The sequence below is a fragment of the Erinaceus europaeus genome, chromosome 13 (genome assembly GCF_950295315.1).
Source record: "Erinaceus europaeus chromosome 13, mEriEur2.1, whole genome shotgun sequence".
NCBI lineage: Eukaryota > Metazoa > Chordata > Mammalia > Eulipotyphla > Erinaceidae > Erinaceus > Erinaceus europaeus.
This window is the reverse complement of record NC_080174.1, coordinates 12991196-13019029: the sequence shown is the minus strand read 5'-3', so window position 1 is coordinate 13019029 and position 27834 is coordinate 12991196. Positions and strand designations below refer to the sequence as shown.

The 27834-nt window shown below is 42.5% G+C and overlaps 1 protein-coding gene across 1 annotated transcript; it reads left to right on the top strand.

Annotated features, from left to right (window-relative positions):
- Positions 1 to 5950: 5950 nt before the first annotated feature.
- Positions 5951 to 25498, top strand: IYD (iodotyrosine deiodinase). The gene is made up of 5 exons (XM_007516000.3): positions 5951 to 6238; positions 14056 to 14247; positions 18422 to 18581; positions 20939 to 21095; positions 25009 to 25498. The coding sequence occupies exons 1-5, from the start codon at positions 6061 to 6063 to the stop codon at positions 25189 to 25191; spliced, it is 870 nt and encodes a 289-aa protein (XP_007516062.1). The 5' UTR covers positions 5951 to 6060; the 3' UTR covers positions 25192 to 25498.
- Positions 25499 to 27834: the final 2336 nt, after the last annotated feature.

The window sequence follows — 27834 nt, the reverse complement described above, 5'->3', positions numbered from 1 at the left end:
AAGGATCCCGGTTCGAACCCTGGCTCCCCACCTGCAGGGGAATCGCTTCACAGGCGGTGAAGCAGGTCTGCAGGTGTCTATCTTTCTCTCCTCCTCTCTGTCTTCCCCTCCTCTCTCCATTTCTCTCTGTCCTATCCAACAATGACAACCAACAACAATAATAACTACAACAATAAAACAACAAGGGCAACAAAAGGGAATAAATAAATAAAATAAATATTTAAAAAAAAAAAAGTTGTGAATCTCTGGTACCTTCTAAAACATGGATGAACCTTGGAAACCTATGTTAACTGCAGGTAACCATTTATGAAAGGTCAAATACTATGGGGTTTCACATGTATGAGGGGCATAGGAAAGTCAAATTCCAAGAAACTGGGAGCAGATTGGAAGTTACCAGGGCCTTGGGGAAAGTTTGAGTGGGAAGCAATTGCTTAATTTCCTGTTTGGGATTTTTGAACAATATTTGCAAATAGGTTAATTTGTTTATCGTTTTATTCTAAGTGTAATAATCCTATTTTTGAGGACTCCACCCTCACAACCCAATTATTTCTCATAGACCTCACATCCAAATACCATCATCACTTTGGGGTCAAGATTTCAATTTGTGAATTGGAGAGGAAGACACAAACATCTACTCCATAGGATGCCTCCTTCCGTCCTCCAATCAAGTCACATTTACAGCAGTGAGTTTGGGCTCATTTTCCTCACTTGCTATGAAGAAACACATGGCAAGGAGCCATTCTTGGCTAAACTGGAGTTGATATTTCTGGCACATTTATATAGCACTGGCCTGAGGCATATTATCATTACATAATCCCCTTGTGGCTAGTTGTATTCATTTACAACACCGAGATAATGAGATTGATTGCACAGTCTGCTATAAGGCACATGTGAGTTAAAATGTATATGGTACTGTGTTCCTGTAGGTGGTGCAGTGGATAAAGGATTGGGCTCTTAAGCATGACCTCATGAGTTTGATTCCTAGCAACACACATGCCAAAGTGAGGCTCTGATTCTTGCTTCTGCACTCTCTCCCTCTTTCTAATTGAAATAAAATAAATCTTGAGCCTTCCTAGTTCTCTTTAAAATCCACATTTCTATTAAGCACCTACTGAAAGAATTTCAAAAATACATCAATAGTAATACAATAATAGTGGGAGACTTCAATACCCCACTCTCACACTTAGACAGATCAACAAAGCAGAGAACCAATAAAGATACAAGAGAATTGATCGAAGAGATTGACAGACTAAAATCCACATTTCTCCCATTCCTGGAACCTCTGGGGCTTTGCTTGTATTTTTCATGATTTTTATCTTGATCCCCTACCTTGTGTTACTGTCTCTGTTGACCTCAACTAAATCAGTGCAACCAGTGCCACCACACCAAGTTTCACTTCAGATTGTACCCAGAGACTAAGATGTCAGTCCTCCAACTCCAATAACCTGGTGAGACCTTTACTAACACATGGGGCTACCTAGTTAGTAGTTACAGACCCTAGATATAGACCAGGGCCTAAGGAACAGGGTACATGTCCACATGTATCCATAAATTAGGGAAAAATATATACCTCAAAGTGCACCGGTGTCTGCTATGAGAAGACAGACTCAGTAAGTGCAGCAAGTAAAAAGACCTAAAGAAGACACCATAATCCAATATTTACTGCTTAGGCCTAGGCACCTTCCTCTCCTACCCCTACTTCACTTTTTTCAATCACTTTAAGACTAACCTTGTCAGATAAAGTAAGGACTACAAAAGCTGGATAAGGGCAAGAGACCACACACCTTAATGAAGGCCTTTTTAGGTCAATACCAAGCCACCCCACCATCTGGAGCTCTAGTCAGTGAATCCTTGGATTCTTACAAAGATATGATGGACCTAGACCTCTAGTAGATCCCTCTTTCTACCAACAATGGTCACTTCCATCATGAACGTGATCATAAAACCCTCTTGTGGGCCTCTCCAGGACCTTGCCCTGACTGTAGAGCAGCAGTGGTAGGGACTACCCTACTCTCAGAAGAGAGGCTGGGTTAAGATATTCTACCATTCAAGGAAAACTAGTCCTGAAAGGAGTGCAGCCTAGAATGTTCCTAGTTGTGACCATGGACTGTGAGCTTAGACTGACAAGGACTCAAAGGTTACACAGGCTCCTGTGAATAGATATGGGCCCTATGCCAGGTCAATGGAGTTAACACTTAATGTTATTTATATATTTTCCTCATATTTGGGAGCTACTCTCTGCACTAATCCAGCTTTCTATTCCTATTCTCAACTCTTACACCATCTCCCCATACAATACTTTGAGTTCATCTGCATGTTATTACTGGGTTCAGGCAAAAATTACTAAAGTCATGGACCTCAGGGAACATACCTAAAATAGACTTCTTAGCTTCTTCCCACACAAAGACCCCTAGTTTCATTTGCTCTATTCCTACATTTAGGTTCCTGTTTATTGAACAATTTGCTTTATATCTTACTGCCTTTCAGCCATCAAGCTGCAGACAATACTATGACATCATCCTGACCTCCCCAGGCAGACAACATAGCCAATGTGCCTTAGAATCCCACCTCTCCAGAGCCCTATCACACTAGGGAAAGATAGAAACAGGCTGGGGTTATGGATCAACCCACCAATGTCCATGTCCAGTGAAGAAGCAATTACAAAAGCCAGATCTCCCACCTTCTGCACTCTATAGAGAATTGCGGCCCATGCTCCTAGATAGGGATAAAGAATTGGGAAGCTTCCAGTGGAGGGAATGGGACACAGAACTCTGGTGATGAGAACTGTGTGGAATTGTACCCCTGTTATCTTACCATATTGTTAATCATCATTAAATCACTAAATATATATATATATATATATGACTAAATAGTCTGCTTCCTTAGAGTAAGCACTCAGTAGAGTCTGCTTTTACTGGTCAGTCCCTTCATAAGTTCCATTTAAGATGAAGAAAATATTTTGTTAACATGACTCACAAAAACTCTGAATTAGGAGTCGGGCAGTAGCGCTGTGGGTTAAGCGCACATGGCGCGAAGCGCAAGGACCAGCATATGGATCCTGGTTCGAGCCCCCGGCTCCCCACCTGCAGGGGAGTCACTTCACAGGTGGTGAAGCAGGTCTGCAGGTGTCTCTCTTTCTCTCCTCCTCTCTGTCTTCCCCTCCTCCCTCCATTTCTCTCTGTCCTATCTAACAATGACGACATCAATAACAACAAAAATAATGACAACAATAAAAAACAACAAGGGCAACAAAAGGGAAAATAAAATATATTTAAAATGTAAAACAAAACTCTGAATTAGTCATCATAGACCTACTTCTCCATCTCAGCTAACTCTTTGCCTCTACTCTGTCCACTCTCCACTCTCCTCTCTCCATCTAAAGCACAGATGTTGCTCACACTTCCCCCTCTGACCAAACGTCACTTTCCCTCTTTCTATTTGATTGACTCCAACTGATACAACCAACCTCCACTCAACAACCCCTTCCCCTAGAAAAAACCACATTTTGAGAGGAAGCATGAAAGACTACTTCTTGTTCTCCTCCATAATCTTTCACTCCCCTACTTGACCTTTTCTTTGTTTGTTTCTTGATGCAGAAGAATGTTCTCACATATTGTGTGTTTACTATTACCTAGCTAAGAGCCAGCCACAGATGAATGAAGCAAACAGCAGGCCCACTGAAGAGATTTCTAGGGTTTTTCAGTCCTCCAGGAAAAGGTTATTTACCAGTTTATCTCAAAGGTTTGCACCAAGTGGTGCTGGTGGTTCATGAGACTTGATTCTCTTTGCTTTTTGTTTTTTAAATTTACATTTTAATTGATTTTTAAAATGCTATTTCCAATTAATAGTAGGTTATAAGATTGTAGGATGACAAGGTATTTTCTCCCAGTGCACCATCCACCAAAATTCTACACGCCACCCCTCCCCCACCTTCCCAGTGATAACCACCATAGTTCCTACAAGCTCCTAGGTCGGTTAGTTTGCTTCTAGTTTTTTTTGCTTGTTTGCTTGTTGTAAGTTTGTGTGTTTCAGTTCCCTAGATTCCACATATGAGTGAAACCATCTGGTAGTTGGATTTCTTCTTCTTTTTTTAAATGTTTTTATTTCTTTCCACTAAGCATGATCACCTCCAGTTCAAAGCTCCTGTCATTACCTTCAGAGAGGAAACTTCAGGAGGAAACTTGAAGAGTGGTGGAGTATTAATGCAGGTCTCCTCTCTCTCTCTCTCTCTCTCTCTCTCCCTTCCCTCTCAATTTCTCCCTGCCTCTATCAAATAAATAGAATATTAAAAATAATAGAAAATAAAAAATATATTTTTATGTGTCTGTAAATTTTTTATCGTTGTAGTTGTTGTTGTTGATGTATTTGTTGTTGGATAGGACAGAGAGTAATGGATAGAGGAGGGGAAGACAGAGAGGGATAGGGATAGAGGGGGCTCAGATGGTGGCTCACCTGATAAAGCACACATGTTACTATATGCAGAAAGACCTGAGTTCACGTCCCTAGTCTCCACCTGCAGGGGGGGAAGCTTCCCAAGCAGTGGAGCAATAATGGCAGGTATTTCTCCTTCTGTATCCTATTGCTTACCTTCTATCAGAGAGAGGGAGAGAGAGAGAAAGAGAGATAGATATATCGAGGGAGAGGAATAGTCATGCTAGAAGAAAAAAAGACATTTTTTGCTCTTAAAATATTATAATCGGGAGTCAGGCGGTAGCACAGTGGGTTAAGCGCATGTGGCACAAAGTGGAAGGACCCGCATGAGGATCCGGGTTTGAGCCCCTGGTTCCCCACCTGTAGGGGAGTTACTTCACAGGTGGTGAAGCAGGTCTGCAGGTGTCTGCCTTTCTCTCCCTCTCTCTGTCTTCCCCTCCACTCTCCATTTCTCTCTGCTCTATCTAACAATGACAACATCAAGAACAATAACTACAACAACTATAAAAACAAGGGCAACTAAAAGGAAAGAAATAAAGAAAAGAAAAAAATTTTTAAATATATATTGTAATCTTATAAACCATTATCAAATCTCTCTCTATGTGTCCTCACGTGCACATTATAGAAAAAGAAGATTAAAAAATTTAGTGCCTGACTGAATATTAGCAAGTTGTACTTTATATCTGTAATTAATTTTACCCTCTTTCAGTAAGTCAACAACTGAAATTAATTGAATAGCTCAATTGCCAACTAACTCAGCATAACCTGAGGGGACAGACTCGTAAATATACTACTTCAAAATGCAGAGTAGCAGGACTTTCTCCTGGTGAAAGTCTGAACTGGTGCCAAGAAATCTGATCTAAAAACAAAAACAGGGAGTGGGATGGTAGCGCAGCGGATTAAGCTCACGTTTAAGGGCAAGGACCGGCATAACGATCTCGGTTCGAGCCCCGGGCTTCACAGCTGCAGGGGAGTTGTTTCACAATCGGTGAAGCAGGTCTGCAGGTGTCTGTCTTTCTCTCCCCCTCTCTGTCTTCCCCTTCTGTCTTCATTTCTCTCTGTCCTATCCAACAACGACGACGACATCAATAACAACTACAACAATAAAACAACAAGGGCAACAAGAGAATAAATAATAAAATAAGAAAGAAAACCTCATTGGTTTATTAAAAAGCAAACAAACAACAAAACAAACAAACAAAACCAAAAAGCTCCTCCTTGATGCAGGTATGGTCGAAGACGCATTGCTCTGGAGAAAAGTTAAACAGGAGGGGGGGGTGCCTCTCTCCACTGCATGAAGTACAGCACTCAAGTGCACTGCAGATTCTAGTTCACTCAAGCATTGACCGGGGCCCTGGCCAGTATTGTGTAAAATTCTATTGATTGAGCACACAGCGTAAAGAAGGAAATGCACCTGTGCATTGCCAAACCCATAGCGTGTCCTGAGTGCACAGAGCCCTGCCCTTTGCCCCCTTCAAAGTCCTCTCCGAGCCCAGAGTTCACTTTGTGCCTCCCTCCCCCAGCGGGCACACCTCTCTAGGCCTTTGCTCAGGCTCCTGGAGTTCCTCACCCCTGTCTGTCTGTCGTCTGTGCCATCCCATTGTGGGAAGTGGATGCTTCACTTCCACCATGCTTTTCCTGACTCCAGTCTTGATAGCAGTTGTCTGCATTTTGGTTGTGTGGATCTTTAAAAGCGCTGATGGAAGCTTTGAGAAAAAGAAGGCGGAGCCCAGAGTCAGGAAGGTGTCTCGTCCCTGGGTGGATGAAGACTTAAGAGATTGCACAGACCTCTACCAGGCAGAAGAAGGTAAAGAAACACACTGGAAGTGCCACTGAGTGCCTGAATTTTGCATGTTTTAGGATATTAACTGCAGGTGGTGGACGGAGGGGCTTTCACAGGGAAAGAAGTGTGTGCAGGACAGTTTCACCTTCAGTCTTCACTCTGCACACAGGAGCGCGGGGTAGGGACAGGTCACTTCTCCTGGGTGCTCTGGTTCTCACCCACTGGCTCCCACCTCCTTTTATTCCTGGATAATTAGTTAAGAAACTACCAAGGGACTGATGCTTTTCTCATAACTTCACTCTTCTTCTGGGATTTAAGATACTATTTGCAGAAGGATATCACAGACTACTGGTAAAAATGGGCTATGTGGTCCAGTTCTGCTTTCTTTAAGGCTTATTTATTTTATGAGAGAGAGAAGCACAAAGACAGAGAGATACCAAGGCACCAGTCTGGCTTATGCAATGCTAGGGATGGAAACTGGCTTCATACATGCAAGGAATGTGTTCTCTCCACTGAGGTACCTCCCTTGCTATAAATGGTAAGGCTTTGTTGACAGAGGAAGAATATGGCAATAGTGTAGGGATACTGGATACTAGATCAGAGACAAAAGGGGTCTCTATCCTTAAAATAGAGTGTTCAATTCAGTAAGCAAGACAGTGAACATATCTTTAGAGAGTAACAGAGGTAGATATGGTAGAACTGATTACAAGATGAAAACTTAGCAGTATGATGGATCAGCCTCACCCAGAGGATGGATGATGGGGTGTGTTCAGCAAGGGTTTGGAAATATCTCAGGTAAGAAGAGTGAAAGGAGCAGAAGTGCAGGGATGAAATTCCTGAGGAAGATGGCAGGACTGGACCATCAGGGAGAAGGGAGAAGATGAAACAAGGAAGCGAGGGTGGGTCCCATAATGGCTGACCTGGAAAGAGCAGATGGCAGAGAAGGTAGGCAGGAATGGGAAGTTCTTGAAGGGTCGCAAGTGGCCTCAACACAGGTTTGAGTGTTGTCTGCTATAGGTTTATGGGTCAGATTTGATTTGAGACTGACGCAATGATTCTCAGTTGGGCTAGTGATGGTGTGTGTGTGTGTGTGTGTGTGTGTGTGTGTGTGTGTGTGTGTGTGTGTGTGTGTGTGTGTGTTTGAACATTCATGTACACATGTATATGTATATATGTGTGTGTGCTCTGAATTGTCTCAACCTCATGGTTGGGCAGTGGGGTTCACAGTTGGTTTTGTGTTGGGGGCAGCAATGCTGAGCACATTGAACAGCACTGAATCCCACCAAGCCTGTTCCCCTTTCACACAGTGAAAGCTATACCACCCAGGTAACCAACTATGCCCAGTGGAGAGTCACTCTCTTGAACAAAGATCTACATACCCCTAGTATTGTGTAACAACCCTTCTAGTAAAGGTAGACTGGCAGGTGGTAGCACCAAGGGTGCAGAGAAAGGAGTCAACCAGTCAAAGGAGGAAGAAATGAGTTTAGTCATAAGTTGGATTTTGGGTAGTAAAAGGAGATTTGGAGGCTGGAAGAGTCAGAACTACTATCAATCATGGAGGAAAGAGACTGCAGTTGAAATGGAGAAGATGCTGAGTGAATTCAGAAGTCACCGCAGTGGTGGTTGCCACAGAGACCAATCAATTAATGTAAATACTTCCTGACTTGTTAGCTTCATCTTATATCTTATAACTATATCTAAGGCATTGCATTGAGCCTTTTACTTTTACTTAATTATGATTTAATCTCCATAATATCCCCATGATGAGTGCACCCCATAGTGAAAATGAAGAACAAAGATTGCATTGTCAAATGGTTGAGCGCACGTATTACAATGCACAAGGACCCAGGTTCGAGCTCCCAGTCCCCGCCTGCAGGGAGAAAGCTTTACGAGTGGTGAAGCAGGACTGCAGGTGTCTCTCTGTCTCTCTTCCTCTCTATCACCCCCTCCAGCTTGATATCTGGCTGTCTCCATCCAATACATAAAGATCATTTAAAAAAATAAAATAAAATAAAGCAGACCTTAAGAGTACCCATTTGTTTTGGGGAGGTGTGGGCTGTTAGGACTTAATAAATTCCTCTGGGTGGCTGAGCTGGTCCAAGGGTGAAGGGAGGGCAACTTTGAAGTCTGCAGAGGCAGTTCTCTGGCCTCTTGTGGAGATCCACATTTCTGTGATGGGTTTTCTGACTCCAGATGAAGTCATATGATTGTAGGATTTGCAGGGCCTGGGAGAGTAATTGTAATAGAATTTAGTAAAATGAAACATGAAGTGGGCAATTCAGGGAGAGAGAGTCAACTACCAGCATGGTGTTGAATCAGAGAGTTATTTAGGAATAGACACCAAGAGTAAACAGGAATATCAACAGGAATGAGATCAGAACACTTTATCAGTCACCCCAAAAAGCTATGGATGTAGCACACTGAGGCCATATTCAAAACAAGAGATTCAGGAATCATAGGCTTAATTTTAAGCTTTTGTAGTTTCTGACCCAGTTGACCATGACTAGATCATCCAGATTTACTTTACGCTTTGTGGGTCACACATGGAAGGTTGGCGTGGTTGCATCAGGTCATAGGGAAATGCAGTTTAGATTACAATGTAGGTTAGATTACAATTCTCAGACTCACCCCATCCAGGCAATAGCCAGATAATTCTGCATTTATGATATAGTAGAACCTTTTGTATTTGTTCACTGCCCTGCATTGCTTGGTGCTTTCTCTCCAAGCCTGACTCTACCTGTCCCTTTGTGCCAGCAGAATGTAGACCTTTTGCCCTGCTGGAAGCCCTAGAAATATCAGTCCTTGCTTAGAAGAGTTCTTCAGGATAACCCAGCCCTGAGGGGACCAGGACATTTGCTCCTCCTGGTCAAAGACACCAGTGGCATCCAGAAAACTCAGGTGGCCACTACATTCTGTTGAGGTAGATGCTACCTCTCTGAGCTTTTGAAGGTACAGCAACCATCAGGTTGGTCAAGCACATAGTTTGGCCTTTATACACGAGTTGAGTGGGTCTTATGAATGAGTAACCTGAGGAGGCTGGGAGGTAGCATACGCAGTTGAGTGCACATGTTACAATACTCAAGGACCTCAGTTCAAGCTCCCATCCCCACCTTTGTGGAGGCAGGCAGGGGGATGGGGAGATTCTTCACAGTCGGAAGCAAGGTTGCAGGTGTCTCTCCTCTCTCCCCTCTTCCTTCTCAAGTCATCTCTGCCTCCATTAAATTAATTAATTATTAAACAAAAAACAGAATTAGTGACTTGCCTTCCCAACAGCTAAAGTGGCCTTTCATGTGTTCACTAATCTACTACTTGCTGATCACAGGGTCCTACTACACAAGAACAGGGTAGAGAGCATCTCTGGTGTTGAAAGTCTTTGTTGACATCGTGGGGAAGTTCGGGGTTGCTCTTGAGGGCATCTGGCTTTAGTTTAGAACTGATTGCCAGAGAACTGATGGGCACTGAATGCCACTCCCCCATCACACCTACTTCCTATTCACTTAGTCATGAACCTTCTCTGGGGACAGAAAAGTGATTCAGTGAATGAGACACATGCCTTCCATGTGTGAGGTCCTGGGTTCAATTCCCAGCAGCATACGACAGCACCAAAGACAAAGATAATGAAAAATTCTTGGGTGGTAGAGAAGTGTTTTCATGTTCTTTCTCTTTCTTCCCCCAAAATAAAAAACAAAAATTAAATAAAGGAAATTGGGTCATGAAGGCAACTCTGGGTTACAGCAAATACTTAAGACCCCGAGTTTTGATACCCAGGACCACATAAATACAAACAAAGCAAGTAAATAACAGCTTGGGAGATGGCTTGATGGTAGAGTAAGGAACTTCCAAGGATATGGTTCTTCCTTTTTTGGATAGAGACAGAAATTAACAGGGGAGATAAAGCAGGAAAGAGAAAGAGACACTTGCAGCAAAGCTTCACTGTTCATCATTCTTTCCCCCCTGTAAGTGGGGACAAGGCTCTTGAACTCAAGTCCTTGTACAAGGCAGTAACTCGTGTACTCTTCCCGGTATGACACTGCCTCCTCACTTCCCACTCAGATCACTTCTTAAGTGTTTTAAAATATAGTGAAGGGATTGGGCAGTAGCACACAAGATTAAGCACACAGAGACTATGCACAAAGACCAGCACAAGGACCCAGGTTCGAGCCCCTACTCCCCACCTGCAGTGGGGGTAGATAGCATAGTGGTTATGCAAAGAAATTCTCATGCCTGAGACTCTAAAGTCCCGGGTTCAATTCTATACCACCATAAGCCAGAGCTGAACAATGCTCTGGTAAAAATAAAATAAAATAAAATCATATACTAGCTAGATACCACTGATCCCCCCCCCCCCTCTCTCTTTCTCTTCCTGGATTAGCATTGGGGTTTGGTGCAGGCACTATGATTCCACTGTTCCTGGTGGCCATTCTTCTCTTCTTATTGGATATGACAGAGAGAAATTGAGAGGGGTGGAGGAAATAGAGGAAACAGAGAGAGATCTGCAGACCTGCTTCACCACTCATGAAGCTTCCTCCTGCAGGTGGGGATGGGGGTTCGAATCCAGATCCTTGCGCATGTCCTTGTGCTTCGTACTATATGCACTTAACTGGGTGTGCCTGACACCCTCTTTTTTTTTCTCTTTCTCCCTTTATTTTTTATTAGTGATTTAATATTGAATCATAAAATTATAAGATACCAGGGGATAATTCCATACCTTTCCCACATGACCAGAGTTCTGTGTCCCCATTCCCTCCACTGGAAACTGCATTAGTTCTCCCAAGATCACATTAACTATATATTTAGCTCTTTCATTCATAGTTAAATGTTACCCAATTTTATTTTATTTCTGTGTTTATTTTTGTCATTATTGAGGCTTCACTGCTTCAAGTTGAATTTTCAAACAGAGAGAGAGAGAAAGGCAGAGAGAGGGAGGGTAATATACCACAACTACAAGCAGGCATGTTATCCAGGTCAGCTGGTATTTTTGCTGGCCCATCATTAGATATTTTGTTTCCCTTTCTTCAGAGCACTGTCCAAATCTGGCTTATGGTGGTACTGGGAATTGAACCTGGGAGCTCAGAGCCTCAGGCAAGAAAGTTGTTTGCATAATCATTATGTTGTTTCCCAAGCCCAGTCCTTTATCATACTTTTATAGTTCCTTTCTCCTCCCCATTTACTAAAGATAAATACTAAATTACATCAAACAAACGTCTTTTCTGCACTGACATGACTGTCTAGTTTGTGCACTTTAGATTATGAACGTGAACTGTTTTTCTAATGTTGTGTTAGCTGGCGTTTCCAGGATAATCCAACTTGGCCAAGATTTAGTCACTTTACTAGGGGGAAAGAACGCTTTGCAAGACAGTTGTTGTCACATGATAGAGTTACTTTTTTTTTTAACATTTATTTATTTTCCCTTTTTGTTGCCCTTGTTGTTTTTGTTGTTGTAGTTATTGTTGTTGGTGGTGGTGTCGTTGTTAGATAGGACAGAGAAAAATGGAGAGAGAAAGGGAAGACAGGGGGAGAGAAAGATAGACACCTGCAGACCTGCTTCACTGCCTGTGAAGTGACTCCCCTGGAGATGGGGAGCCAGGAGCTGGAACTGGGATCCTTATGCTGGTCCTTGCACTTCACGCACTTAACCATGTGCACTTAACCCACTGTGCTACTGCCGGACTCCGGAGAGTTTCTTATAACCTCACAATGGGTGTCTGTACATGCATCCCTTTCCGAGATACTACTGAATTATCTAAGCTCTGTCTTTAGAAAATTGATTATACTATTGACATACATAATTCATGTTGATAATCACACAAAATAAATAGTGTTTACCAAAGTAGCTAACTCATATGACTAACAGACATATGAAAAAAAAATGCTTTGGAGCAGGGAAGATAGCGTAATAGTTCTACAAAAAGACTTCCATGCTTGAGACTCTGAAGTCCCAGATTCAATTCTCCATACCACCACAAGTCAGAGCTGAGTAGTGATCTGGTAAATAAATAATCTGATCAATAAAAGATGTTTTTAAAAATGCCTTTTTTTTATCCTGGTGCATGATAGTTAAAAAAAAAAAAAGGTCCTAAATTGAGGGTCAGAGTGTCTTGCAGACACCTACTGTGAGTAGATGAGAAATTGTTCCCTGGTGTCAACAGCTCTTCTTTAAAGTATTAACCCCAGGGGCAGATAGCATAATGGTTATGCAAAGAGACTGTCATGCCTGAGGCTCTAAAGTCCAAGGCTCAATCCCTTGCACCATCATGAACCAGAGCTGAGCAGTGCTCTGGTAAAAATAAAATAAAATACAATAAAACATTAACCCCAATAAAATGGTTAAAAATGCTTATAATGACTATCAAAGACAGATAAATTTTAATATATTATGAGGCTATGTTCACTAATATCTTGCTTAGAATTTTTGTACCACTATCTATGAGAAACTTAACCTGCAGGTTTGTTATTGCTGCTGCTGCTGTTGTTATAATGTCCTTTGACATTGATAACAAGATTACCCTGGCCTTATGTAATGAGATGAGGCGATCCTCTTTTTCTACAGATCAAAAAGAATTTGAAAAACTTAAGCAATGTTTTCTCTGTGGTTGCTTAAACTCTTCTGTGATGCTCCTCTTCCTCTGGGTCTGGTGATGCTTTTGGAAAGCTCTCGACAACTCGTTTGATTTAGTTAATGTTCAGACGATCTCTCAGCTTTTCTGTTTAGAACTTAATTTGGGGAAGCAATTTCTCTATCTCTATCTAAATTAAAGAAAAAAATAAGGAAAGAAAGAAAGAAGGAAGGAAGGAAGGAAAGAGAGAAAGAAAGAAAGAAAGATAGATAGAAGCCACTGGAAGTGGTAGATTCATGCTGCAGGCATCCAGACCTATAGCTAACCCTGGTGGCAATAAAAGTTAATTAATGAATGAGCTATTTAATTTTAATATGTGCTTTCTGATGCAATGCTGTCTATATGTCCATTCTGTCACCCTTGCCGATCGTTCTTCTCACATCTTCTATACCCTACTGGTTTTCTTCTTAAGCTTATTCTGTCAATACTGTGAGATATGCAATATCTTAAGTCATGATTGTGGGTGTTTACATTTCTTTCTGAAAATCTAGCGGAAGGCCAGAAAGATAGCTCACTGGGTAGAGTGCCTGCATTGCCTGCAGACTGGCTTATTTCACTTATCTTCTCCACTTATAGCAAAAGGTATTCTCTCTCTCTCTCTCTCTCTCTCTCTCTCTCTCTCTCTCTCTCTCTGTGTGTGTGTGTGTGTGTGTGTCTGTCTGCCTGTCTGTCTCCAGGGTTATGTGTGGGGCTGGGTGCTTGAACTATGTGTTTGAACACTACTCCTGGAGGCCATTTTTTCCATTTTGTTTTTGTTGTTGGGTAAGACAGAGAGAAATTGAAAGAGGAAGGGAAGATAGAGAGAGGGAGAGAAAGACAGGCACTCACATACCTGCTTCACCACTTACTAAGCAAAACCTCCCTCCCTGCATGTGAGGAGCTGGGGGCTTAAACCAGGATCCTTGTGCCAGTCCTTGCGCCTTGTACTACGTGAGATTAACCTGGTGCGTAACTGCCCAGCCACCCCCCCCCCATTTGTTTGAAATTAGAACAAGTTTGGAATTTGAAGGAATATCAAGATCAAAGGTGAAGAATATGTGAATCTGGTCTCAGTTTGTGTTGATAATTTGAGCTCATAATCCTTTGGACATCTTGGAGAATTTTATTTCCTCCTCCTGCTCCTGCTCCCCCGCCCCTGCTCCCCCGCCCCCCTCCTCCTCTTCCGCGGCTGCCTTTGGAACAACAGACTTCATTTGCTGATTGCTGTGTTCTTCCCAATTGCAGATGCTGAGGAGTGCCAGGAGCCTGAAGAAGAGATTGACCACATCCCATTCTCCCACACTCGGTACCCCGAGAAGGAGATGGTTAAGAGATCCCAGGAGTTTTATGCACTTCTCAACCAGAGACGATCTGTGAGGTTCATAAGTAATGAACAAGTCCCGATGGAAGTCATCGATAACGTCATCAAAACTGCAGGTCTGTCTCTCAGAATGTCAGCAGCCTGTGACAATAATAGCAGAGCAATGCTAAGGTTCCAAGCCAGTGAGTAAAGCCAGAGGAGATATATTTGCCTAGGAAGATACAGCAGACTGCCAGACGTAAGATTTCCACTCTCTACCAACTTGCTGCTTCCAGTTTTTTGGGAGCAGATATGGCAACAGTTCAAAACTTCTGAAATGAGACAAGGCAGTAGTGCACCTGGTAGAGCGCACATATCAGGATGTGAAAGGTCCCTGGTTCAAGCCCCTGGTCCCCACCTACAGGGGGGAAGCTTCATGAGTGGTGAAGCAAGTGTGTCTCTTTCCCTCTCTCTTAATATTTTATTTATTAGATAGGTAGAAACAGAGAGAACTTTAGGTGAGAGGAAAGAGAGAGAGGAAGAAATGTTTGCAGCCCTGCTTCACCACTCCTGAAGCTTTCCCCTTGCAGATGGGGGCCAGGGGCTTGAACCTGGGTCCTTGTGCACTGTAACATGTGCGCTTAACCAGGTGTGCCACCCCCTGGCCCCTCTCCCCCTCTCTATGTTCCTCTTCCTATATCATTTCTCTCTGTCTCTATCCAAAATAAATAAAATTAACATATAGAAAAATGTATTGGCTTATTTATCTAACAGGATAAGAAGGGGGTTGGGACTAGAGCATCAGTCTTGCACTTATGATGCCAGGGATCAGACTCTGAATCTTGTGCTTGAGAGTCCAAAGTTTTATCCACTGAACCACCTTCTGAGCAGCTCACCACTTCCTTTAATGTAAAAAACTCATTCGTTCACTCACTTAGACATTTCTTTTTGGTACCAGATATTTTGTTACATATATACATGATGTTCTAGTACAATATCCTAATGAATAGCAAAATGAACTCGTGTAAATCTAACATCCAAGCCAAAGTAAGGTAAACCCATTTTCAATGTAGACCATTATTTCCACAAAGGAAAAAAAGGAGATAATTTGAAGGGGGGGAAAAAAAAGGTGGATGGGATATAAAAGAAAATCCTTTATTTGAGAGTATCTTCTAATTGGAATCATATTCCTATAAGGTCACATTTAAGTCAACTTGCAAAATTGACTGCATCACAATTGTGAATTCACTGTCCAAAGCAAAAAGCAAAAATAAAGCATTTAACTTTAGTTAAGAAAACAAATTCAGTAGATTATTGGGCCCTTTAATTAACAGTTACTAGATTTAGCAACTGCTAAATGCATCTCTATATGTATGAATGAATACACTTAATATTTAAATTTGGCAGAATTGAAAACATTAGGGAATGACTTATTCATTATGTTTATTGACACAAACATTTAATCAAAAGCCTCCTGTGGGTACAAAATGAACTGGAATCATTTTATTCAGAAATTGGAGTTCTATGTTTAGCTTTTCTTTTTCCTCCCACCAGGGTTATCACTGGAATTCAGTGCTTGTATAATATAAATCCACTACTCCTGGTGGCTATTTTTTTCCTCTTTTTTTCTTTCCTTCTTCCCTTCCTCCCCTTTCCCATCTCCTCTCTTTCCTTCCTTCCTTCCCTCCCTCCCACCCTCCCTCCTTCCTTCCCTCCCTCCTTCCTTCCTTCCTCCCTCCCTCCATTCCTTCCTTCCTTCTTTCCTGTCTTCCTTCCTTTTGTCTTCTTGTTAGGACAGAGACAATTTGAGAGGGAAGAGGAAGACAGTAGACAGGGAAACACCTGCAGCACTTCTTCACCCATCCTAAAACTTCCCCCGCTGCCCACTAGTGGGGACCAAAGGCTCAAACCTGGGTCCTTGTGTGTGGTAGCCTTTGTGCTCAACCATGTGTGCTACTACTACCTAGACCCTTAACGGTAGCTTTTGACGTGTATTACACAATACAATCAGACCTTCTTCACCCTGGGGAACGGAGCATGATTTATAAGCGTCTCATCAAAATTGGCAGGCCTGATCTCCCTCATGTAGAATTTATGTCATTAGATAACTCATTAGTGTTGTTGTGTGCCGCGGTGAAGAGAGAGGTCCGGAGCGAAGAGGGAACACAAATCTTTATTTGCGCTGGCACCTCCGAGTTGGGTGCTAGAGAAACAGGTTGGGCCACGTGGAGGTAGCGAAAATGGCCGCCTCAAGCAGTAACCTTTCCTGAGTCTGAACACCGAAGTGAAGCGCTGGCAAGAGAACGAGGTGCGGAATAAGAAGGGCTTTTATAGGAGCAACTTTCGTGAGAATGGGAAAGGGGAGGAGTAACCATAGCACTCCAGGATAGGATAATAACTCTCGTGAGAATGGGAAGGGGGAGGAGTGACCAAAGCACTCCAAATATCGCGGGGAAATAGACAATGCCCTGAGGGCACAACATGGTGAAACAGGCACTCTGAGAATGTCCCAACTCTCGCGGGAACTAGCAGTAGCCAGAGGGGACAACATGGCAGATGTGACTGCATCTGCACAATTTTCCAGCACATTAGGAAGAAAAGAATAATTTCCTCTGAAATACTCATCTACTGTCCAAAGCAGCATTTCATCTTTAGGACGGAGTGAGGAGACTCAGATCTGTTGTTGGCTTAGCTCTGGCAGATATCTTCTGGGAATTTTATACTCCTTAGGTAACGTGATACACTGAGAATCTTTGTCCCTGGATCCTTGAACTTATCCATATGTGGTCTGGTCTGAAGAGTCCAGGAGCCCGTGAAAGCTAAAAAACACACTGTTATGTTCACTGAACACCAAAAGTCAAGAGCTCTTGCATACCAACAATGAGATTACAAGACTGTAAGCTCCACACTGCTGCACTCAGAGCTTTGATATAGTGACTAGGAGATTTTTAGTTCAGTCATCTTTAAACCAGTAGTTTAAAAACCATTTCATGTGCCACAAAATAGCTCACTTGGATAGTATATTGCATGTTGCTTTGCCATGTAAGAGACCAAGCTTTGAGCCCAGCTTCCACTGCACCAAAGGAAGTGTGGTATTTATTTGTTTATTTATTTATTACCACCAGGGTTATGCCTGGGGCTCAGTTCCTATGTGACAAATCCACTGCTCTGGGGCCAAGTGGTGGCACACTTGGTTAAGCACACGTTATAAAGGGCAAGGACCTGGGTTAGGGTCTCCAGGCCCCACTTGCAGGGGGAAAGGTTTTCAAGTGTGAAGCACTGTTGCAGGTGTCTCTCTCCCTTTCTATCACCCCTTCCCCTCTCAATTTCTGGCAGTCTCTATTTGATAAATAAGTAAAGACAAAATAAGATCCACCACTTTTTGGGGACTTTTTTTTTCCCCTTTTTTATTTGATAAGACAGGAAGAAGTTAAAGAGGAGAGGTAGAGACAGAGAAAAGAGAAACAAAAAGAGAAAGACTTGGAGCAGTGATCACTGCTCGTGTCAACCCCTGTCCCCCCCACCCCCACACACACTTCGAGAGGGAGGCACCAGAGACTTGAACCAGGGTCACTGTGCAGGCTATTGTGTGCTCTCAATCAGATGTGCCACCTCCTGGCCCTTAGTGTTACAGTCTATCTCTTTCTGTCTTTTTCTATCATAACAATAAACAATAGAGATTTAAAACACACACACACACATGTCACCACTCAAATTTCACCATTTCCACTAAGCTTCATGACTTTATTCTTTGTTTATCTCAAGACTATCAAGAAGACAGCTGGTATTTTGGAGAATGTGGGCTCTAAATGTTTCTCTGAGTCTCTTTATCAAGTATGTTGGGTTAATTCGAGACACTTTTCCCACATACTTAGAGAAATAATAATATATTCCCAAGGCCCTGCAAGTATTGGTCTTGGTTAGTGAGTTTAGAGACTGGTAAGGTGATGTTGAACAAAAGGAGTTGAGTGATCTGGGAGGTGGTGTACTGGGTAAAGCACTGGGCTCTCAGACATGACGTCCTGAGTTCGACCCCTGGCAACACACGTATCAGAGTGATATTTGGGTTTCTCTCCCTCTGTCTCTCCTTCTATCCCTCTCATTAATAAATAAATAAAATATTTAAAAAGTAAAAGTAAATAAATAACATGAGTTGAGCAGCAACATGTCAGAGTCCACAGTCCAGCACTTGGTCTACCAGATGACCTAACTTCGCTATTATCAGATATAAGTTACTGTGTTTATTCTCAATTATCATCCTCAAGTTTTCCAACAGTTGTAATTTCTGACTTTAGTTTTAATGCACAACAGGAACAGCCCCAAGTGGAGCCCACACAGAGCCCTGGACCTTTGTGGTTGTGAAGGACTCAGACATGAAGCACAAGATTCGGGAGATCATTGAGGAAGAAGAGGAGGTCAACTACATGAAAAGGATGGGACAGCGCTGGGTATCAGACGTGAAGAAGCTGAGGTACAAAAGTTAGTGGATGTTTGGTTTGACTTTTTTTTTAATCTGCCGTCAGATCTCCTGTAGTAATGTGTGCACTTAACCAGGTGCAGCAGTACTTGGGCTCAGTTCCTTATCTTTTTAAATTCATTTCTCCCCAAAACAATCATCTCAGGTGAGTGTACAATGGCACGTTTTCCATACAAGGAAACTGAGGCAAGTTACATGAAGTAACTTGTACCATATGGCAGAGCAAGTCAAATCTTTTAAAGCAGCACTTTCCACCCCCTTTGTTAGGAGAAAAGAATCAAGAACATTCTAATATGAGTAAGCTGGCCAAAGTATAATGAAATAGCTTTGAAATGCAAACTGTTGAGGTTAGTAGCATAAGAGGAACCACAGAAAAGGGGCTTAGTGTGAGGTTAGTGTGTGTAAAAGTAGGGAGTCGTAATTAGTCCAAATTTAAAATGAATGATGAGTCTCTCTCATATTCTACACACACACACACACACATACACATTCTCTCTCTCTCTCTCTCTCTCTCTCTCTCTGAATAGCATTGTGTGGGTATCTTTCCTTTGAACATCTGTTAAAAGGAAGTGTTTGCCAAAGTGAATGGTGTGGGGTAACGAAATAGAGAAAACTATACTCTTCACAGAAAATCAAGAATCAAACTCAACATCGAAATCCCACATGAAACATCCTCTCGCCCACGAAAGTGGGGTTCCCCTTCTCCACAACTGGCCTACCATCTGTCAAGCTGTGGTCGTGGTCAGATGTGTGGATTATCACTTTCCTCTCCTCGATTGCTCCTTTGCCAGCTCTGTCCCCTTAAACCTTGATACCTCCCATGTCCCTGGGCCTTGCTTAGTGGCTCCTCTCTCTTCCCCTGCTCTGGGCTGTCACTTGCTGGAATCTGACCTTGTGATGTTTCTGCTCAGATGTTTGTGCTCACTGTGTCCCTCACGTGGAGAAATCTAGAACCCTGCAAAGTGGGTGTATAACCTTCCCTGCATCCCAGGCTTCTAGGAATTCCTTGACCTGCCAAGCATGTTCCTCTTTTTCTGTCTTTACTCACCAGAATGTGCAACCCTGTATCTCTCTCTACTCACCTGGTCTTCAATGCCCAGCCTTCTGGAAAAGCAAGAAGCATTCATCCACTCTTCTTATTCAAAATTAATATTGCAGGGGGGTCTAATGTACTTAGCCTATATTTCTTTTCTTTCTTCTTTTTTGTTTTCTGAAGACAGAGAGGCAGGGGGGGGTGAGGAAGAGGGAGAGGGAAAGAGAGAGAGACTCCAGAACTGAAGCTTCCTCCAATTCCATGGGGGCTGGACTCAAACTTTGGTCATGTGCATTGCAAAGTAACACACTATTCCAGTGAGCTACTTTATCAGCCCCACCCCCTTGTTTTGACAGATAAACAGAGGGGGAGAAAAAGAGAGAGAGGGAGTGAGTGGATGAGTGAATGAGTGAGTAAGTGAGTGAGTCCACACCACCAAAGCTTCTATCACTATGGCGGGGGCAGGCTCAACTCTGGATCGAACACATGGCAAAGTAGCTCACTATCTAAGTGAGTCATTTTGTTGACTTTATATTTCTTTTATGGCACTGCCTAGACAGGTTCTATTTTGGTAAATCTTCCTAACTGTCCTCTGGAATATAGGCTACATCTTTCCATCTTTCCATCTTTCCACATGTCATATGCTTTGCCACAGTAAGCCTGTTTATTGGATTGAATGACCCATAGATTCACGGAAAGAACTTGAAGACAAAAGAAGATGACACAAAGTTCCTGCTCTTTCTTTTTCCCTTCAAACATAAAAGATGCATGTGTGTGTGTGTGTGTGTGTGTGTGTGTGTGTGTGTGTTCTTGCCCCGACCAGCAGGGCGGTGAACAGGGGCTAGGAACCTAAAAAACCTGGAATGATAGGAACACGAGACACGGAAGAACGACAGCAAGACAATTTTCTGATCAAGCTGCAAAATTTTATTGTGTTCACAGGCATTATAAGGCTTTGGGGAAGGAGAGGGAATGCTGGAGGGGGGGAGGGGGAGCAAACTTCAAAGCGGAATGTTTCTTGCAACAAATGGCCGAAACCATGTTTATTACCACAACTGTGTGTTGACTTACTTGATTACTGATAAATGATTTACCTGAGGGGAAATGGCCTGCCCAGGGGGGAATTAACACTTGTCTCGAGGGATTCCATTGTTTCAAAGCTTATCATCTATAAAGCAGAGAAATGGCTCCTGGCATGTTCTCTTTAACAATGTGTATATATATATATAGTCTTTTTAACATAAATAAGCCAAAGTCATAAAAGGAAACCAGATTCCATTACAACCAAATGTTTTCTGGACTATCTTCTCCTCTTCAGAACCACTTGGATTAAAGAGTACCTGGACACAGCTCCTGTTCTCATTCTCATTTTCAAACAAGTCCATGGCTTTGCCACCAATGGCAAGAAAAAGGTCCACTATTACAACGAGATCAGCGTCTCCATCTCTTGTGGGATCCTTCTGGCTGCCTTACAGGTATGCTCCTCTCCCATTCAACCCCAGAGAGAGAGAAGTAATACTTGAGCACAAGCAGTGCTCAATTTCAGGAGAATTTCTAGGCTAGGCCAGGGACATTTATAAACTGGTCTAAATTTTGAATTCTTGGTAAAGTATTCAGTTGCCAGAAAAGTCTTGACATGTTTTGGGGGCAAAATTGCATCACGACTTTAGTCACAACTTTGATGTGAAAAAGGAGTCTGAAATTTCTCCCTGGAAATTCACTTTCTAGCTTAATTTTAAGCACAGAAAGACCTTAACATAGGTAAGGACTTCACAGTATGAAGGTTTGGGCAAGCACATAAGCAGCTTCAGAATCCCAAGGACTTGCTTCCTAGCTGTGTGCAGTGTTGCTGAACAGATGGAGTGATTGAAATGCTACAAAGAGAACTCAGTCATGGAGCTCTTTACCTGAGAAGTTGAGTTTACATTGTGCTATATTTGGAAGATGACCAAGTACTTTAGAGAATTCCAGCTGCCCAGTGTGTTGAAGCAGTGCTAAGTCTGAAAGGGCAGGGTTGAGGTATGCTTTTCACAGGACTCAGATTAGCACCTCAGGAAATATTTTCTAAGTTCCTTCTGTGTGACAGATCCTCAGTGGCACTCGGCAAAGCTATCTTGGAGATAGTACATTCAATAGGGACCAGACTTGTGGCAAAGTGTAAAAAAAAGGGAAGGCCTATAAAAATTAATAAAGTCGGATCCAGGAAATGTCTCCTCTGGGAGAGTGAGTACCTTACCATGCAGAGCTCAAATCATGAGAAACCATATGGGAAGACTATGGACGGTATCTGAAGAAGCCCCATGGACCACTGAATAGTGATATGGTGTCTCTCTTCCCTTCTCAATTCTCGATCCCTCTCCTTTACCCTCCCTTTTATTGCCCTTCTCCTCCCCAACTCCTCCTCCCCTTTCATTCTCTATCTGAAATAAAACAGGATGAAAAAGTTGGCCTGAGATCAGTAGAATCTCAAGTGTTCAAGACTATAGGGCTGCAAAAATAGATAAGGAGACCAGGAAGACAGCATAATGGTTCTACAAAAGATGTTCATGCCTAAGACTGAGAGACCCCAGGTTCAGTCCCTGGCACCACCATAAGTCAGAGCTGAGCAGTATCTTTTTTATTTGTATCATTTTCCATCATTAAAATAAAGGGAATAAAATATTTAAATAAATAAAATTAGCAAACAAGTAATCATACTATCAAGAGACAACAGATATACCTCTCTCCAAAAATAAATAAAACACATGTTCCACTATCTCATAGAAAAGCTTTTATACCCAAACCACTTGCAAAATATAATAATTATTTAAAAAAATAGAGGGTCTTGAGGCTGGACAGTGACACACCTGGTTGAACACACATGTCATGTCACCATGTGCAAGGACCCAGGTTTGAGGCCCTGGACTCTCCTTGTAGGGAGGAAGCCTCGTGAGTGGTGAAGCAGACTGGAGGAGTCTCTTCTCTCCCCCTCCTGATTTCCGTCTCTAGATAATAAATAACAAGTAAAATAGTTTGCTTTTTTTTTTTAAAGAGGGTCTTGTTTTTTATAGTACTTGAAGAATTGTCCCCAAAGAGCTGGCATGTCATGTCCTCCCTGACGCTGGAAAGTGTTTCATTAAAGGGGCTGTAGCAAGACGGAACCACAAGGCTCTTCCATTCATGTTTGGGTCCTGGAAGACTTGGTTTAGAACCAAAGGAAACTCATTTCATCATGTGCTGTGCTCCCTGTGAATGGGAATCCCCAGAATTTTCCACTTTTCTTTTTGAGTCTGCTGCCCTCTAGCTTTCCAAAGGCATAATTCTGAGTGTAGATCTTCATTTATTTATTTTTATATTTTATTAGAGATTTAATAATGATTGACAAGATTGTGGGATAAAAGGGGTACAATTCCATACAGTTCCCACCACCAGAGTTCTATATCCCCTCCCCTCCACTAGACATTTCCCTAGTCTTTATCCCTCTGGGCGTATGGGCCAAAGATCTTTATGGAGTGCAGAAGGTAGGATGTTTGGCTCCTGTAATTGCTTTTCCACTGAACATGGGCATTGGCAGGTCGATCCATACCCCCAGCCTTTTTCTATCTTTCCCCAGTGAGACAGGACTCTGCAAAGGTGGGGTTCTAGGGTACATTAGTATAGTCATCCACCCAGGGAAGTCAGGTTGGCACCATGGTAGCATCTGCAACTTGGTGACTGAAAAGCATTAAGATATAAAACAGAACAAATTGTTTAATAATCAGGAACCTAAAGGTATGGTGAGATTTGGGGTCTTCATGTTGGAAAGAGCTAGGAAGTCTATTTTAGGTTTATTCCAAGGGGCCCATGAATTTCTTAATTTTTGCCTGAGTGTGACAGCTAACATACTGGTGGGCCGGAAGTATTGTCATTAGTTGGTTAAGAGAAGATGTACAGGGAGAATGGAGCAGGACTTATATGCCTGAGGCCTCATTTCAATCCCTGGACTACTAGATACCAAATTGGAACAGTGTTTTGGTCTCTCTTGCTCTCTTTCCCATAAAAATAAACCAATCTTTTAAAAAGAAGGTGCACCCGAGTTGCAGATGCTACTATGATTTCCACCCTGACCTACTTGGGCTGATGACCTTACCAGCGTGCCTTGGGAACTCACTTCTTCAGAACCCTACTCCACTGGGGGAAAATAAGAATAGACTGAGTGTATAAAGTGACCTGCAATGTTCATGTCCAGCAGAGAAGCAATTATAGAAGCCAGAAATCCTACTTTCTACATAAAGAATTTTGGTCCATATTCCTAGAGGGGGAGAAATGTTAGGCAAAGATGACCAGAGCACTCTGAAGTCCAAGTCCATCAGAGCCCTGGGGAAGAAGAGGAAAAAAGGAAGGACGTTCAAAAGTAGTAATAGGTACACATGTGACTTAGGAAGGAAGAGACGAGGGGGTCGGGCAGTGGCACACTGGGTTAAGCGCACATAATACAGAAGCACAAGGACTGTGACTGCACAAGGATACTGGTCCAAGCCTCATGGCTCCCTTTTGCAAGTGGTGAAGCAGGTCTGCAGTTGTCTGTCTGTCTCTCTTTCTCTTTGTCTTCCCTTCTCTCTCAATTTCTCTTTGACCTACACACTGAAAAAAAAAAAAAAAAGAAGGAAAAAGTGGCTGCCAAGAGTAGAGGATTCATAGTGTCAGCACCAAGCCCCAGAGATAACCCTGGTCACAAAAAGAAAGAAAGAAAGAAAGAAAGAAAGAAAGAAAGAAAGAAAGAAAGAGGAAGGAAGGAAGGAAGAAAAGAAAGGCAGGACCATAGAAAAATTGGGCGCACACACACACACACACACATATATATTCATAGAACTAATAGTCAACCCATATTTGTGACTTTGGGAAAACTACTACAGTTTCTGGTGGAGGGAATGGGAACACAGGACTCTGATGTTGGGAGTGGGGTCAGGGGTAGATAGCATAATGGTTATGCAAAGAGAATCTCATACCTGAGGCTCCAGGGTCCCAGGTTCAATCCTTCATACCACCAGAAACCAGAACTAAGCAATCAATGCTCTTGTAAAAAAAAAAAAAAAAAATCAGAACTCTGGTGTTGGGAACTGTGTGGAATTATACTCTTGTTATCTTATAATTTTGCAAATCAATATTCAATCACTAATAACATTGTTTAAAAAGAAACATAGAAACAGAAAAAAAAAAGTGTGCATAGTGAGGTGATTGAGGAGAGCAGGTAAAGCCCAAGATGCCCCTGGCATGAGCTGGTAGCCTCTTTGCATTTCAGCTACAGGAAAATGATGCCACAGGCAGCTCGACCAGGAACTAGAATGCCCTCCTCCCTGCCCAGATTGGAAGCTAAGCTGTGACTTTGCTGCTGACCTTCAATGGCATTCTTTTCCTCTCCTATTCCAGAATGCAGGCCTGGTAACGGTCACCACCACCCCTCTCAACTGTGGCCCCCGCCTGAGGATGCTCCTGGCCCGGCCCCACAATGAAAAACTGCTGATGCTGCTCCCTGTGGGGTATCCCAGCAAAGAGGCTACCATCCCGGACCTGAAACGGAAGCCCCTGGACCAGATCATGGTGACCGTGTAGTCAGGCGAGCAGCAGGAAGATGCGGGAAGGTGTTGCTTCTCCTACCTGCCCCCGTTGCCCTTGAGTCTATTGGATGCTCCTTCTTGGGATGACAGATTGCCCCAAACTACACTTTACAGGGTGGCCTTGGTGTGTGTGTGTGTGTGTGTGTGTGTGTGTGTGTGTGTGTGTGTGTGTGTGTGTGTGTGTGTGTAAGAACCTTTACACCCCCCCCCCCCCCAGCATTTTGAGTGTGAGAAGTCTTGTTTCCATGAGTTAAGGGATTAACACTTTCTCTTTGGAAATAATTAAAAATTGAATAAGAACATGTTCTGATTTTTAAGTCTTCCAAAATGTTCTAGAGAAACAAATCGCTTGTGATTTTTTTTTCTCATTTGCTTCTGATCAAGAAAAAAAAAAATTCACAGAGCATGCATGCTACAGTGCACAAGGTAGTGATTCATGACTTTGAGCCCTGGAGTAACCCAAAAGTCTCCTTTAAAATCTCTAGAATCATCTATGTTTTCATTTCCACTCACATAATTTCCTTAAGTCCATGTCATAATAAATGCAAACTTTATTATGATTTATTTCTATTCCTTTTTTTTAAAATCACCAGCACTGGGGGAGGTATTTGTCCTGTGCTCTTCCCTATCAATGAACATTGTTTATGCTCCACTGCGGCTTCCTTAGACTTAGGTGGCCAGGAATAGGAGTATACTCAGGAGGCCCTGCCTTGCTTTTAGTAGGAAACATCGAAACAATAAGCACACCCTGGCCTCAAGGTGGAAAAAAAATAAATCAGTCTTATACTTAACAACTTCTCTTCTTCTGTTTCTTATGTTAAAAACTACTGAGAAGCCAGGAGTTTTTTGCTAGTGCTTGTATTCCCCTTGCTGAGGAAGACTGAGATGCCAGAGAGAACCTGTTTGTGGGGAGAGATGTGGGGCTGGGGTTTCAAGTTTAGTCATTCAAATACAGAACTGCTAAAGAGGAAAGAGAAAAATTCAGGTAGCAACAGATGAACCCTCAAATGAGGGGCCAGGTGATGGCACATCTGGTTAAGTGTTCACATTACACTGCACAAGGATGAAGGTTCAAATCTCTGGTCCCCACTGGCAGGGGGAAAGCTTCATGAGTGGTGAAGTAGGGCTGCAGGCGTCTCTCTGTGTCTCTCCCTCTCTATCTCCTCCTCCCCTTTCAATTTCTCTCTGTCTCTATCCAATAATAAATTTTTTAAAAAATGTAGAAAAGAACCCACAAACAAAAGAATGCAGGTAAGGGCCCTGGACAATGGGACAAAGGCATAGATTTTGGAGGTGCTTGACTCAGCTCTCTGTTTGGGAAATGGAATTAGCAGTAACTTTTTTGTCTAGAGTCTGAATCAGTTTTCCATGTTCTGCCTTCTCCCATTCCAAGCTGGTGAGTGCCAGTCAAGAACCTTGATAGAAGTATGCACCTCAGTCATGTAAAGTCATAGAAACTCTCCAAGATAATTGTTCTCCATGGGGTGACTGGTCTACCCCATGAGAACACACTGCCTCCTTACTTAAGGGAAGAAAGCAGGAGAAGTTCACCTACAAATTAAATACTCTGGCCCAGGAGTGAGACACCCACTCTCACAGTCCATTTACATTACAGAGAAACGTCCTGGCAAACATAGGAGAGGAGACCAGAGCTATGGAGAGACTTTAGAACTTTGTTCCCCAAGGAAAAATAACTTTGAGCTTGGGGAAAAAACTGAAGGTGATAGCAACAAAAACAAAGATATAGGAGGGGAAAGAAGGTGAAATTAGAAGGCAAAATGCATAAAGATTCTTTTCATTAAGGGTGATAGTGAAGACAGGCTGCTATTTGTCTGCTAAGGCTTATAAATATAGCTTGGGCCATGGAATTTAATGAAATAGGCCAGGGGAGATAGCATAATGGTTTTACAAACAGACTCTCATACTTGAGGTTTCTAGGCCCTAGGTTCAGGTCCCCACACCCCCATACACACACACACAGACACACACAGACACACACACACACACACCCCATCATAAACCAGAGTTAAGCAGTGCTCTGGTAAAAATAAATAAGCCAATCAAGTGTATACAGAAGGGAATTAAAATCCCTTACTTAAACAGTTCCTCCCCCTGTCCATGAAATGAAACCGAAATTTCTGAGAAGTAGCAGAGGGGGAAAACCCCATTTCCAGTTCATATTTTATTGTTTGCTCCAATTTAAAAAAAAAAAAATTTTTCTGGTCAGGGGAACTGGAGAAGACACAGCTATTACACATTTAAACCCTAACCAAAAACACTCTCAGTCAAATATACAACTTAAGAATGATTACTCATCTTTAAAAAAATAATCCACCAGTGGGCTTCTCTAAATATTTGTCTTTTAAGCTTTAATCCTTTATTGAAAGAAACAGAGCATCATTGCGGTAGCAAACTCAAAGCTGTAGGTGGAAACTGAGACCGCACATATGCACATCATGTGTTCTACTACTGAGATACCTTTTTCACTGCTAGACAGTGAAGTTTTCAAAAGTCATTCAGGGATATGCCCTATCACTGTCAATAAATATTTTACCTGACAATCATGAAAAGTAGGAATATCAGCAGTGTTCCCATCTGATTTTGGGTAAAATGGGAAGAGTTGCAATGTTGCAGTCCA